Here is a 12,411-nt window from a genome sequence, read left to right as displayed (position 1 = left end):
CCATTTTTTTCCTTTGGGTCTGAGTTTAGGTGAGTTTGGTCGATGGGCTCCTCAGCTGTCTCTCAGTCAACATAATGAACTGGAGCAGATCGCAGCAAGACCCCATCGCTGTTGTAATAGGTAGGTTGCCAGGCCAAGTATCACCAACCCTTAGGGACAGGTACACAAAGTCAAGCAAGTCCTGCCCAGCACCTGCTGTGTCAGGCCCATTGCTGGCATTATCTCACTTCCCCCAGCAAAGCCAGTTTCACCTTTTCCATTTTGTCAAAGAGGAAACTGAGGCTTGGAGAGATTAATGACCAGCTCAAGAGAGTAGCTGGATTCCAGAACCTGGACTCTGTCACAGAGATACCACCTGGCAAGACCCAAGGTCTGGCAGAAATAGGCCTCTGCTCTTCTCAGCCCCAAGACCAATCCCCAATCCAAGAAGATCCTGGGATGGTGGAAAAACCATAAGCCGAGAATAACAGGATCTCAACCATCCTCTGCAGCTTACTGACTCCTCCATGAGTCACACGGCTACTCTGGGCCTCAGTTTCCATTTCTGAAAAATGAGAAAAGAATTCTCATCTCAGAACATAGTTCTGTGGACAGAAATGATGCTTTGAAAACCATGAAGCATTACATTCAATGAAAAGTACTGTTTGTGACTATTATCAGTGGAGATTCCAGAACATAAATCTCAGGTACACTTTATTATTTCCAAGGCACTCTCTCTTCAGAAGCTCAATGTACCAAACAATTAACTTCTCAACAGGAATCATTTCCTACAAACAGACTTTTAAACACCTTATCTGGGGCTTCTCTAATGTGTAATAACCCTGTGATTAGGAGGTTGCCCTCCCATTCTTTGCCCAGAAGAAAGATAACATCAAGAGTCTTCAAGGCTATGATAGAAGGTTAGGAAACTATGGGGAATCAGGAATCTCTTACTAGGAAGACATCATTAGATGACATCTGTGCCCCATTAATTCCTAGAGAAACCGGCAACCCAATTCATGCTTTACCTGCAAGGATTCTACATGGAGAACTCAGCTAAAATTACTGGGTGCATGAGAAGAGGCACATTCACAAACAACCAGCACAACCAGCACTTTCTATGGCACTCACACCCACCACCTAAGGGGTTTGGGGAAAGCAATACAGAATGAAAAGCAGGAATAAAACAAAGTTCTTGTCCGAAACAGGCCGACACCTCCACACTCCCTCTTCCAAGAAAAAGAGACACTCAGACAGACTGCCAACGCTCCCTGTACACTCCCAACACCCTGGGGGAGGCTGTCTGACAGGGGTTTTCATTCAGCAACTGTGGCCTCATTACTCAACTAAGGCTTTCTGCATTCCTTCCCCTTCCTCCCCAGCTCCTCTCTGGAACACAAGCTCTAGTTCCTCACCCTACTCCGCATCACTCTGGGAGCTGGAAACCAGCCCAAACAGCACCTGGCACCCCTTACCTGGCACAGAAACAACCCAGTGAGCCTCGAAGGCTGTTCTCTCCTGCCCAGAGTCCACTTTGCCATGTGAGCCTGGTCCAGTCTTCCACTGTCCAGGCTCCACGTCTCTGTCTACAAGTGAGAACCAGACTTCGACCTCTGTTTGCCATTTCAGAGATGCTACAATTCTAACCCCAGCCTTTGGCAAGCCCTCTTCTAGTGTATCTCCTCCTCCTGGATTACCAGGCAGTCACTTTACTCACTAGAAAATAGCCTTTTCTGATGGAGATCTGGGTACTTCCAAGACTAGGAGGAGGTAAAAGAAGAGGACAAGGAGGGAAGTCACAGGAAGACAAAAATCACTGTGCAGGCAGCAGCTTCCCTTCCACACTCAGCGAAGCCACCACCGCAGCATCTCCCTCAGCACAGACAGCCACTGAATTTCCGGTGCCAGTGCCTTCCGAAACAGCAGCATCAAGAGCCAAGCCAACACCCAGATGCCCAAATGAGCTAAGGACACCATCATCACCTCTCCCCTTACCTGTGATTGTCACCAACACCGTCTCCTAGACCAGGAAGGAAAACTGAACAGTCAAGTTTCTGCTTCTGGCTTGCCAGGTGTTCCCATTTTTCCTCATTTTTCTGCTGCCATGGCAACAAAATGCAACAGGCACAGCTAGTTCAAGACTGCCTGTCTGGAGAGACAAGGTGCTGGCTATATCAGCTGCAGACAGCAACACATCAGCCTCGCAGCCCAGGGCTCAGCAGATGAGCAATAGGACAGACTCCTTGTTCGAGCTCAGAGTTGTAGGACGCCCTCTCTACCATCCTGGGCTCTCAATCTCTCACTGCAAGCTTTCACCAACTTGAAACTGCAGAAGAACGAGAAACAGCCATCTCTGGCAGCAGGAGACACTCCAACCCTAGGCATAATCAGCAAATGCCTCGGAGAGTCTTGCCCTGCCACCTGCAAAATGAACCCCCAAAGAGGTCAAAGGTCAGGAAGAGAAGATGTACCTTTAGCGAGGCAGTATCTTTTAAAGTCATATCCTCCAAACACCACTCACGAAATTCTAGGCAATTCCAACTGTTATTTTTTTCTAACACAGTCCAACGAGAAAACAAAGGGCTGCTCAAATCCCAGTGGAAGGACCAAGCTAAACTTACTCAGATGCCCAGAACGACAGGCCAGGCAACGGTCCTCTTCCTAGGTTAGGAAACTCCAAGGCGATCTTAGGGGCCTTACAGCTGGCTTCTGAGCACAGCAGCAGGCTTCTGAACTTCCAGAACGCATACTCGCTCAAGCAGGCCCCACCTCAACATCAAATGCTTGACAGAGCCTGGGATCAGTGTATACAGCCTGCTGTCAGTCAGCTGCCAGCGTCATGGCTCCGGAATGCTTCTCTCCTCTTCCCCAAGAGCTGCAGAGGCGTCTGTCAGCGGCTTCCTGGGCTTCCCAGCACCAAAGAGAGAATACTCCTGTGCACAGCACCAGCCACCAAAACCACAGCTGGGAGTTCTCTGCGCCCAGGCTTCCGCCATAGTGTATGAGGGCCCTCGGGTGTGGCCCTCTAAGCCACAAGCTCCCAAGTCAAGAAAACCACCAAAACTCAGGAAAGAGGCCTTCAGAGGAGACCAATTGATCCAGTCATTGGAAATGAGCCCTGTAAACCCTGTAAAGGCTTGAGAATGCTTTCTGGAGAAGAGACTTTGAGGGGAAGCTGGTGCCTTTCAAGCAAGCATGAAGCTATTAGATCAAATTTCATTACTGCAAATACAATTACAATTAAAACCTCTAAGTAGCAGTAGCCTACTTAGCCAGCACATTAATGCCTAAGCACAGACAAGGAAGGGGAATGTCTCTCGAAGACCACTGAAATGAGAGGCAGTATGTATAGCAGTCAGAGGCATAGCATCTGGGGCTAGACTGCCTGGATTCAAATCCTAACTCTGCCACTTACTAACTGTGCAACTTCTGGCAAGACTCCTAACCTCTCTGTGCCTCAGTATCCATGATAATGATGGTATCTTCCTCAAAAGACTGTTGTGGAAACAAATACATGGAAAGCACCTAGAAAAGTACCTGATAATAAATCAAAAGGGCTCTAGGCATTACCTATAAAAAGAATAGTAATATTATTAATGGAAAAAGTCAACTCTTATCCTAAGAAGCAGAGGACTTCATTTAGTGTTAAAAATGAGATTCCAGATCTTGAAACAAGAGATGATAGAAAATCACCTCCCTTGAAAATTATGGACTAAGAGAAAATTTGCCTGCCTTTAACTTTTACTCAATGATACAATGCTTGCCTTCGGCAGCCACACAATAGGCATACCCCACTTCCTCCTGCCAGCCCTTCTTGAAGACTTCCAGTATATCCTCCTTCATCTCCTCTCCTACAGAATAAACACAGGACAGGGTTTCCAGACCCCTTACCATAATGGTCCCTCTCTTCAGGGGAATCTCAGTTGCTCAACATTCCTCTTGATATTTAGTACCCAAATCAAAGTGTTTGAAGCTTAGCATATCTTTGGGGCTCCATAAACTTGGAATGAATTAATGAAGTAGTCCACAAATATGATGATAAACGAGAACTACTCTCCCCCTTTCTCTACACATTATATTTTTATTAATACAGCCTGGGCTTATATTAGTTCTTCCAAGAGATATTTCCTATTGGCTTGGGTGTGCAGAAGTCTCCCCTGGGGGTCAGGCTGCAGGACCTGTTGACTGATACCCACGTTCCTTGAGAGTTCTAACAAAGAACTAGGTAGCATAACAGAAGAGGTAAAATGAGAAAACAAATGCTCTAGTCATGTAACAAAAGAAGCTTGTCAGTGCCAATCTCAAAAAGTCCCGCTTCTCTTAATAATATATCAGCTCTGTGGATTATTAAGTGTAGTCATTAGTGCTGACCAACAAGTATTTCTGATTCTATTCCCAGATGCCTGGTAGAAAAGCACTTCCCTGCCTCTTTGGCGTGAGGAGTGGTCACGTGACTTGTAGCCAATGAAATGTGAGTGAACTTTGGTGTGAGAAGTGGTCATTTGACTTGTTGTAGCCAATGAAATGTGAGTGAATGTGCTGGGGCACAGTTTGCCCAGTTTCCTTTTTCTTGCATTTGGCAATCATGGGAGCACAGAGATGCAGGTCCTTCAGTAAAGGTGACAGAGCTGAACCCCTCAGGTGACCTGTGATGGACATGGAGTGAAAGTGAGAAATAAACCTTAATTGCTCTAAGTCACTGAGATATTGTTTGTTGTTGCTGTTACCACAGCAGAGCCTAGGCCATCCTGACTGATTCTGTATTACTGACGCAGAAACTAGAACACTCAGAGTTCACGTCCTCTGGGTCTGCCAGATCATGGCTTTCATTTTATTTCTCTTCTCCAAGTTTCTAATCTGTAAGATGGGAAACAATCTTTTGGTGGGCATGTGCCTGGTACACCAAACAGCTCTGGTAAGCCCTACCTGCCAGCGGTCGGGAAGATGGGTTATCTGTTCACATCAGTAATGCTTTAAAGGAAGTCACCATGGAGAATTTTTTTCTTCCTACAGGAGAGAGGATCCCAAGATTACCTGACTAAAATCCAAGATTACCTAAGATTGCCACCGTAGCCCAAAGAATGATGGGTTATCTGAAGGAGACTTAAGGATGAACAGAAGAATCCAGGAGTGATTTAGGGGAGATGGGAACAGCAAGTTATCTAAGTCAGTGGTTCTCAAGCATTTACCAAAATCAGAATCACCTGCAGGCTTGTTAAAACATAGTTTACAGGGATCCCACCTCCAAAACCTCTGATTCAGTAGATGTGGAGTGGGGTTTGAGAATCTCCAACAAGTTCCCAGGTGATGCTGGTTCAGATGGCTCTAGAAGGATTCACTCCAAAAAACCAGGGTGGAGGCTCTGATAAGAGAAGTCAATGTGACCTTAACGGATCCTCTTTGGAGAAGGAAAAGAAAAGAGCCAGTTTTTCTTTTCTACCAATATATTAATCTGAGAGCTGATATAAAGGACACAAACGGTCTCCTTGGTCTTTTTTTTTTTCTCTCACCACATATCACACTACACAACAAAATTAAGCTCCTCCAAGGGAATAAAGCAGAAATTGTATTCGTTAGCACAGTTTTTAAAAGGAATGGTTTCTGTGAAGGGAAATCATGCCTCACTCACCCTTGGGAGCTCCCCCAGGATTTACCTGGAGGTAAAGTCAAGTCTATTTCAGGAGGAAGCAATTTGGATAATTGGCTGCAATGTCCCTCTCGAACCTTATCTCCTTCACAAACCTCCACTACAAGTCAATCTTCTTGCCAAGGCTGGTCACACTTGACACACACACACACACACACACACACGCGCACACGCACACACGCACGCACGCACGCACGCACGCACGCACGCTTATCTTCTCTTATCTAAATCCTGCCCCTTCCTCCGCGTTAGGACCAGACACTTCAAGAAAATCTTCCCTCTCTTTAGTCACCATTACAGACAATCAATCACCAAATCCTGTCAATTTTACCTCCCAAGTAGCTCCAGAATCCACTTGGTGCTCTTCATTTTTCACTCTAACTCACCTCATATGGAGTCCCCATGCTCTCCCCTCTTGGTCTTTGAATAACCTTGACTGGACAGATCTCAAAGGCCTTCCACGATCCCCAAGGCCTAAGCCAGGTTAGAACCCTCATTTACCAACTTCCACTGAACCCTGTGTTCCCTCTGTCCGGAATATTTGTCACATTTGTGATCTCGTGCCATTATCTTCCCTGCTCAATCGTAAGCTCTTCACAGACAGGACCACATCCGCCCTGTGTGCTGCTGTCACTGCGCAGTCTGGCAGTGCCCCTGATGTAGGCACCCAATAAGTATCCAGGGAATAAGAGCAGCAGTCACCACATCAGTCTACAGAAACCCTCCCTTCCTCTCAATGCCTAAAGCACATTCTGTTTGCTTCAAGGAAATGTCTGACCATATAGTTGTACCCATCATCTGAGATAAGCAAGCACCCCTTATGACATCCAGGAAATGAGATCTAGAGGGAAAAACTGACCCTTCAAAAGAAGGAATGTCTTTTCCTTGGAAACTGGATGGGACTGAGATTAGCTGTGGAGATATTTTGGTAGGATAAAGAGGCCACCTCCTCAGAAGTAGTCAGGGGATAAAGTCTTCTGTTAACAAGGAGGAAAAGGATGTGTGTGACAGAGGTGTTTAGTGATGGAAAATGTGCGTTTCTCCAGAAGCTCTTATTAAGGCTGGTAACTTCTCAAGCTAAGTGTTCTGATGGATTCTACCAGACCTTTAATAACGACAGGCGCCCGTGTCTCTCAGATGCCTAAGGACTAGGGGCTGAACTCAATGACCTCCCTAAAGCCTCTGACCTTCAGGATTCTATAAACAAACTCATTCCAAGCTGGAATTCAGAGAATCCACATTCTGACTTTGTCTTTACACAGCAGTTCTTTTTTGATGTAGGAGATAAGATAATCTTTACCTTGTACCCACTCTTTCTCTAGTAGTATTAATGCTTTCAAAATCAGACATCCCTCCTACCTGCTACAAGCCCCACAGTCTGGCTGTCATGCCCTGTGGGTCACCAGCACCAAAATAATTGAGCAAACAGTTTCTGACTAGGGAAAGGCTTAGACTTGACCAAAGAGATCAGGCTGCAGTGACATCCTGGCTTTTCTACTGCTAGCCAGGCAATCTGGGGCAAGTGACATGACTTTTTCGGGTCTTAATATCTTTCCCTCTAAAATGATGATGATGGTCTACCTCTCAGGATTATTATATTAAATGAGATATGCACAGAAAATCCCCCCCACAGAGTAGCATGCAGGGAATGCCAGTATGATTATAATTACAGATTTCTGGTTTTAAAAGTTTTGTTGGATAATGATTCTAAGCTGAAAACACTGAGATGAAAAAACTGAGACGAAATAATATGTTTAGAATTAGCTTCAAAATAATCCAGGGGTGAGGGGGAGGATATAGACAAAATAAAATCAGCCATGTTTTAGAAACTGTTGAAGATAGATAATGAATATATCAGATGATTTATTATTGTTTCTCTCTACTTTTGTATATATTTGAAGTTTTCTACCTTAATTTATAAGTGTAAGTACTACAAGGGCAAAACATTGTAAAAATATAAATACTGATAATATAAGATTACATTTGAACATATCTAAGTGACGAAACAGAAGAAAATTGATTTGAAGGGGAGAAAAAAATACTCTTGGAAATTCCCTCCCGGTCCAGTGTTAAGGACTCTGCATTTTCACTGCTAAGGGCTCCGGTTCAATCCCTGGTCAGGGAACTAAGATCCCACAAGCCGTGTGGTGTGGCCAAATATATATATACATATATATGGGCTTCCTGGGTGGCACTAGGGGTAAACAACCCGCCTGCCAATGCAAGAGATATAAGACACACAAGATCGATCCCTGGGTTGGGAAGATCCGCTGGAGGAGGGGGTGGCAACCCACTCCAGTATTCTTGCCTGGAGAATCCCATGGACAGAGGAGCTTGGCAAGCTACAGTCCACAGGGCTGCACAGCCAGATATGACTGAAGTGACTTAGCACGCATGCATGCACACACATATATGCATATATATAGGGAAAAAAAAAAAGAAAAACCCTTAAAGCCAATGTCTCTATTAGTTTCTCAGACAGAACTGTTTTCTTCAAACAGAGCTGTCTCTAGTGATCAGAATGAAACACAGACACTTGTACATATTTCTCTGCCTTCATTTTTGGGAGAACACATCCCCAGAATGTGTGCATGGGCTGTACATGACAAGCCCTGGGTGGTAGAACCTGCCTCTGAGCACCCAGAAGCCCTGCTGAAATGGGGCTGAGGAGCAAGAAGTTCCTGTGTTAGAAAAGCAAGCACCAAGGACTCAAAATGTTCAGGGACAAAGGGTGCCACCAGCCCTCCTCTCTTCTAAGCCCTGGCTTTGGGCTCCTATGCGAGGCCTCCTCAGAGGCTATACTCACAGTACTTTCAACAACAGGAGAGAGGGTCCTCTCAGAGCATAACTAGTGTGTAAGGTGATACTTGAGGGGAAAGGGAACTTTGAAGAGGTTCTGACAATACTCATCACAGCACACCCCCCTATCATCTCCCCCCTTCCACATCTACCCGCTGAGAGAAGTCTAGAGACTGAAAAACAAAATTCTTGAGTTTTACCTTGAAGCAAACAATCCACTCCAAGCCCCTATGTCTGAGAGAGAAAATAGCCCAACAAGCTTTGTTTTGAGCAAATGCCTTTAAGTTCCCAAGCTGTGCCTGAAAAAGGAGAATACACAAATGTACTTACTCTTCTTCTTGAAGAATAAATTCACTATTTTCTGGAGAAAACTGCCCACTCACAGGATGCCTGAAGGCTGTGGTCTGCTGGTTATGGCTAAAAAGAAAGAGAGAGAGATAATGAATGAGAAGTCATGTGAGTGGAAAGGCTCACAGACACAACAGGTCAGTGATGTCTGAAGACCCCTGCTCATCGCAGACTCCTCCCAGGGTGAGCCCGCCGGCCTTGCCTTGGAGAGACACTCTGTCAGAATCCAGCTGCATTTAAAAACGAAAAACCTCCAGCTCAGGTGCCAAAGCCCGCTAAAGACATACAGGGGTTTCAACTGTAGGCAAGTCTTGCCCCCAAGACAACACTGGATCTTAGAGAGACAGTCCATGAAGTGCTTACTCCTACAGACTGACTCCACTCCTACAAAGTGACTCGCTCAGTGAAAAGTTACTTTAAGACGGCACGAGCTGAGAACAAGAATGAAGGAAAGCAGACGGCACTTTCAACAGCTTCCGAAACCCACGAAGCAGGGCAAGAATTCTAAGAATTAACACCCACCCAGAAAAATCTATCTTCTTAAAATTCTTCTCCCTACTACAGAATGTCTTCACTTCAGTGATGGGATATAAATGTATGGGCATGTCTCTGCAACATGACCCGTACAATTTCAACACTGTGCAGTTTCTATCACCCTTTTGATGTGAGGAGGGATCAGCTTCCACACCGAGTTGACAGACACAACGAGAGTGTGTAGGTGTTTTGTGTATTCATAAAGGCTGCCTGCTTCTTTGAAAGAAGAGGGAGTTGGCTTTAGAGGCTGCTGTTCTGCTCCATGAATAAACTAATCTAACCTCTTTTTTTCTTTAAAGAATATGATTTATGTTAAAATGTTTTTCTCAACTGCAAAATCATAGTTATTTTAGACATTTTAGAAACTATAGAAAGAAAAAAAGTCACCTGTGATCTCACTACCCAGACATATACATCTGGGTATCTTCTCTTTCCTAGCTTTTCTTTTTTCCTTTAAATCATTTTATTCTTTTTAATGTGATTTTACTGTATTTAGAAATCTGTATCCTGCTTTCTGCACATTCAATTAACACAGAAAATTTCCTATGTAATTAAGACGTCTTCATTTGAAATAGGTGAATAATAGTCTTATTTAAGTGTAAAATTTTTTTTCATATAATTGTTCAAAAAATGTTTACTGGCCATCTGTGTGCCAGGTGCTGTCTTAGGTCCTAGAGATACAAAGTGAACAAAAAAGTCCTTACACCGTGATGCTTACATTCTAGAAAGATTTACATTCTTCTAATGCTGGACATTTTTGGTGCTTCCCCTATCCCACTCCCCATTATTAATAGTCAATATATATTTCCATATATGGGCTTTATCTGCAATTCAAATTATTTCCTTGGGTTAAAGTCCCAGAAATAAAATTACTAAACAAAGGGCATGGTCATTTTTTTAAGGCTCCTAATACAGACAGTTAAAATGCTTTTACTGTCAGAGTCAATATATCATCTTAGTTCGATAGTGTTGTTAAGATATCAGCCCCATCTCCAAATTGAGCCCTGACTCACCCCAGACATTAGTAGGTTTAAATGAGCATAGCATAAAGGTTAAAAAAGAAAAAAAAAAAAATCTCTAAGCCCAAGTCTGTCTTACTGTGCCTGGGGCCATCAGGGCATCCTGCACTGGGGTGTCTGGGTAAGGCTGGCACTGAGGTCTGAGCAGCCGGAATCCTAATGAGCCAGATGTGAAGCAGGCAGAGCCATCAGGCCAGGCTGCTCCCTGGCCCTGCGACCGAACACTACCCCTGGCACCCTCTCAACCCTCCCAACCGCCACCAGCCTCCAAATTCTCAGCTCCTGGTTCCAGGCAAAGCCCTTGGAATTCCATGACCTCATCTGGCTGGCAGCAAGCTGTTCTTCCCAAAAAAAGCAGAGTTAAGGCATGAGCATCTAAATAAGGGTGAGAAGCAAGCCCCCTTGACATCTATTTCAGAAATCTTTGTATTGCGTTCACAGGCTAGGCTTGATTTATACCAGTTTCTTTTAGTCATCTCCATTCACCCTAAAGAAGTCCCTAAACACAAGACATCTGAAAAACACCATGGAATTTGAAAACACAAACTCTAACTTAAACCTGCCTCATTTCTTTCTGGAGAAAAAACACAGTTCTGCTCATAATGGGAATAACAATAATTCCCATTCACTATTACCTCTAAAAAAGTCTTTTCTTACATAACTTAGCTATTAGTACCATCAACTCCTGCTTTATGAATGAGGAAATGGCTCAGAGAAGTTAAGTGACTTGCTCAAGATAACTTCGTCACTAAGCAATAAGACTGGGACATGAATCCAGGTCTTCTATATCTAAATTTGATGCTCTTTGCATAACAACCTGCTGTCCCCTTTCCTCAGAAGTCCGCGGGGCTGGCAGCCTCCTAGGCATGATCAGAAGTCCCTAAAAACAAAGCATGTGAAACAGCATCTACTGCTATTCCCTCTCTTTCCCCACCCGCTTCCTTCCTCTCAGCCCGGGAAAGCTTCTGAATGACAACACCTGTGTGGCACTCAGCACCCCAAAGCCACCCCCAGTCAGCCTTTGGTCCTATCACAAGGTCAGCCTGGTGAATTTCTGGCTGCTGCTGCTACTGCTAAGTCGCTTCAGTCGTGTCCGACTCTGTGCGACCCCATAGGCGGCAGCCCACCAGGCTCCGCCGTCCCTGGGATTCTCCAGGCAAGAACACTGGAGTGGGTTGCCATTTCCTTCTCCAATGCATGAAAGTGAAAAGTGAAAATGAAGTCGCTCAGTCGTGTCCGACTCCTAGTGACCCCATGGACTGCAGCCCACCAGGCTCCTCCATCCATGGGATTTTCCAGGCAAGAGTACTGGAGTAGGGTGCCATTGCCTGAGGGAGGCAAAGAGCAAAACTTCTCTGTACCTGGAGCAGCATTCAGCAAAGACTTCATAAACACTGTACAACTAGAACACCAACTCCTAGCTAGGCTCCCTACGCTCAACGTGTACCAATTTAAATAGGCCCAGACTCTTGGGTAAACGAATCCTGAGCTGGAAGATGTGGGCACTATGAAGATTTTCACATTCTAACATAAGAAGAAAGATAGTTTTTTAAAGTGGACAAAAATATAGCTGTCATTTGATCAGGCCTTAGAGGGAGCTCCCCAACCTTTCTTCCCTAATACGGATGCTGCCCTTTTTGCCAAAAATAATTATCAACCACTGCACCATCACCACCATTTCCTGCACTTACATGGAGTTTTAAGTGTGGTCACATTCATCATAGTATTTGACCCGCCCAAGTACCTACTGAGGTAGACAGCACAGATATTTTTATTTCTATATCACGCATAAGGAAATGAAGATCTGGGTTATGGGATGTTACTGGATCACTAAATTAAACAAAAAAAAAAAAGAGGATTCAATACATCTGAGAAAAGAGATGAATCAAAGTACTGCCTCCTAAATACTAAGGTCTTAAAATTTGATGATTTCTGATTAAACCTGCCCAGCCTGCTTATGGCAGAGCTTCTGGTTCAGCACTTTTTGAGCAAAGAAGAGTTAGGTCCTTGAACTATTTCATTTAATCTGCCTGAACACCCAACAGGGCAGGCTGTGTTTCATTAGAGCAAACCACAGGTAAGGAA

At 44.6% G+C, this 12,411-nt stretch overlaps 1 protein-coding gene across 10 annotated transcripts in view; it reads right to left on the bottom strand.

Annotated features, from left to right (window-relative positions):
* PLEKHA7 (pleckstrin homology domain containing A7) overlaps positions 1-12,411 on the bottom strand; it is a 229,963-nt gene that overhangs the window by 81,710 nt on the left and 135,842 nt on the right. For all 10 annotated transcript variants that reach the window (XM_061440676.1, XM_061440677.1, XM_061440678.1 and 7 more), the window contains one exon: positions 8,756-8,842. In XM_061440676.1, the coding sequence (XP_061296660.1) occupies positions 8,756-8,842 (87 nt within the window). The remainder of the gene's footprint in view (positions 1-8,755; positions 8,843-12,411) is intronic.

The sequence above is a fragment of the Bos javanicus genome, chromosome 15, assembly GCF_032452875.1.
Source record: "Bos javanicus breed banteng chromosome 15, ARS-OSU_banteng_1.0, whole genome shotgun sequence".
NCBI lineage: Eukaryota > Metazoa > Chordata > Mammalia > Artiodactyla > Bovidae > Bos > Bos javanicus.
Note: the sequence above shows the minus strand (reverse complement) of the source record. Positions and strands in the feature narration are given on the sequence as shown.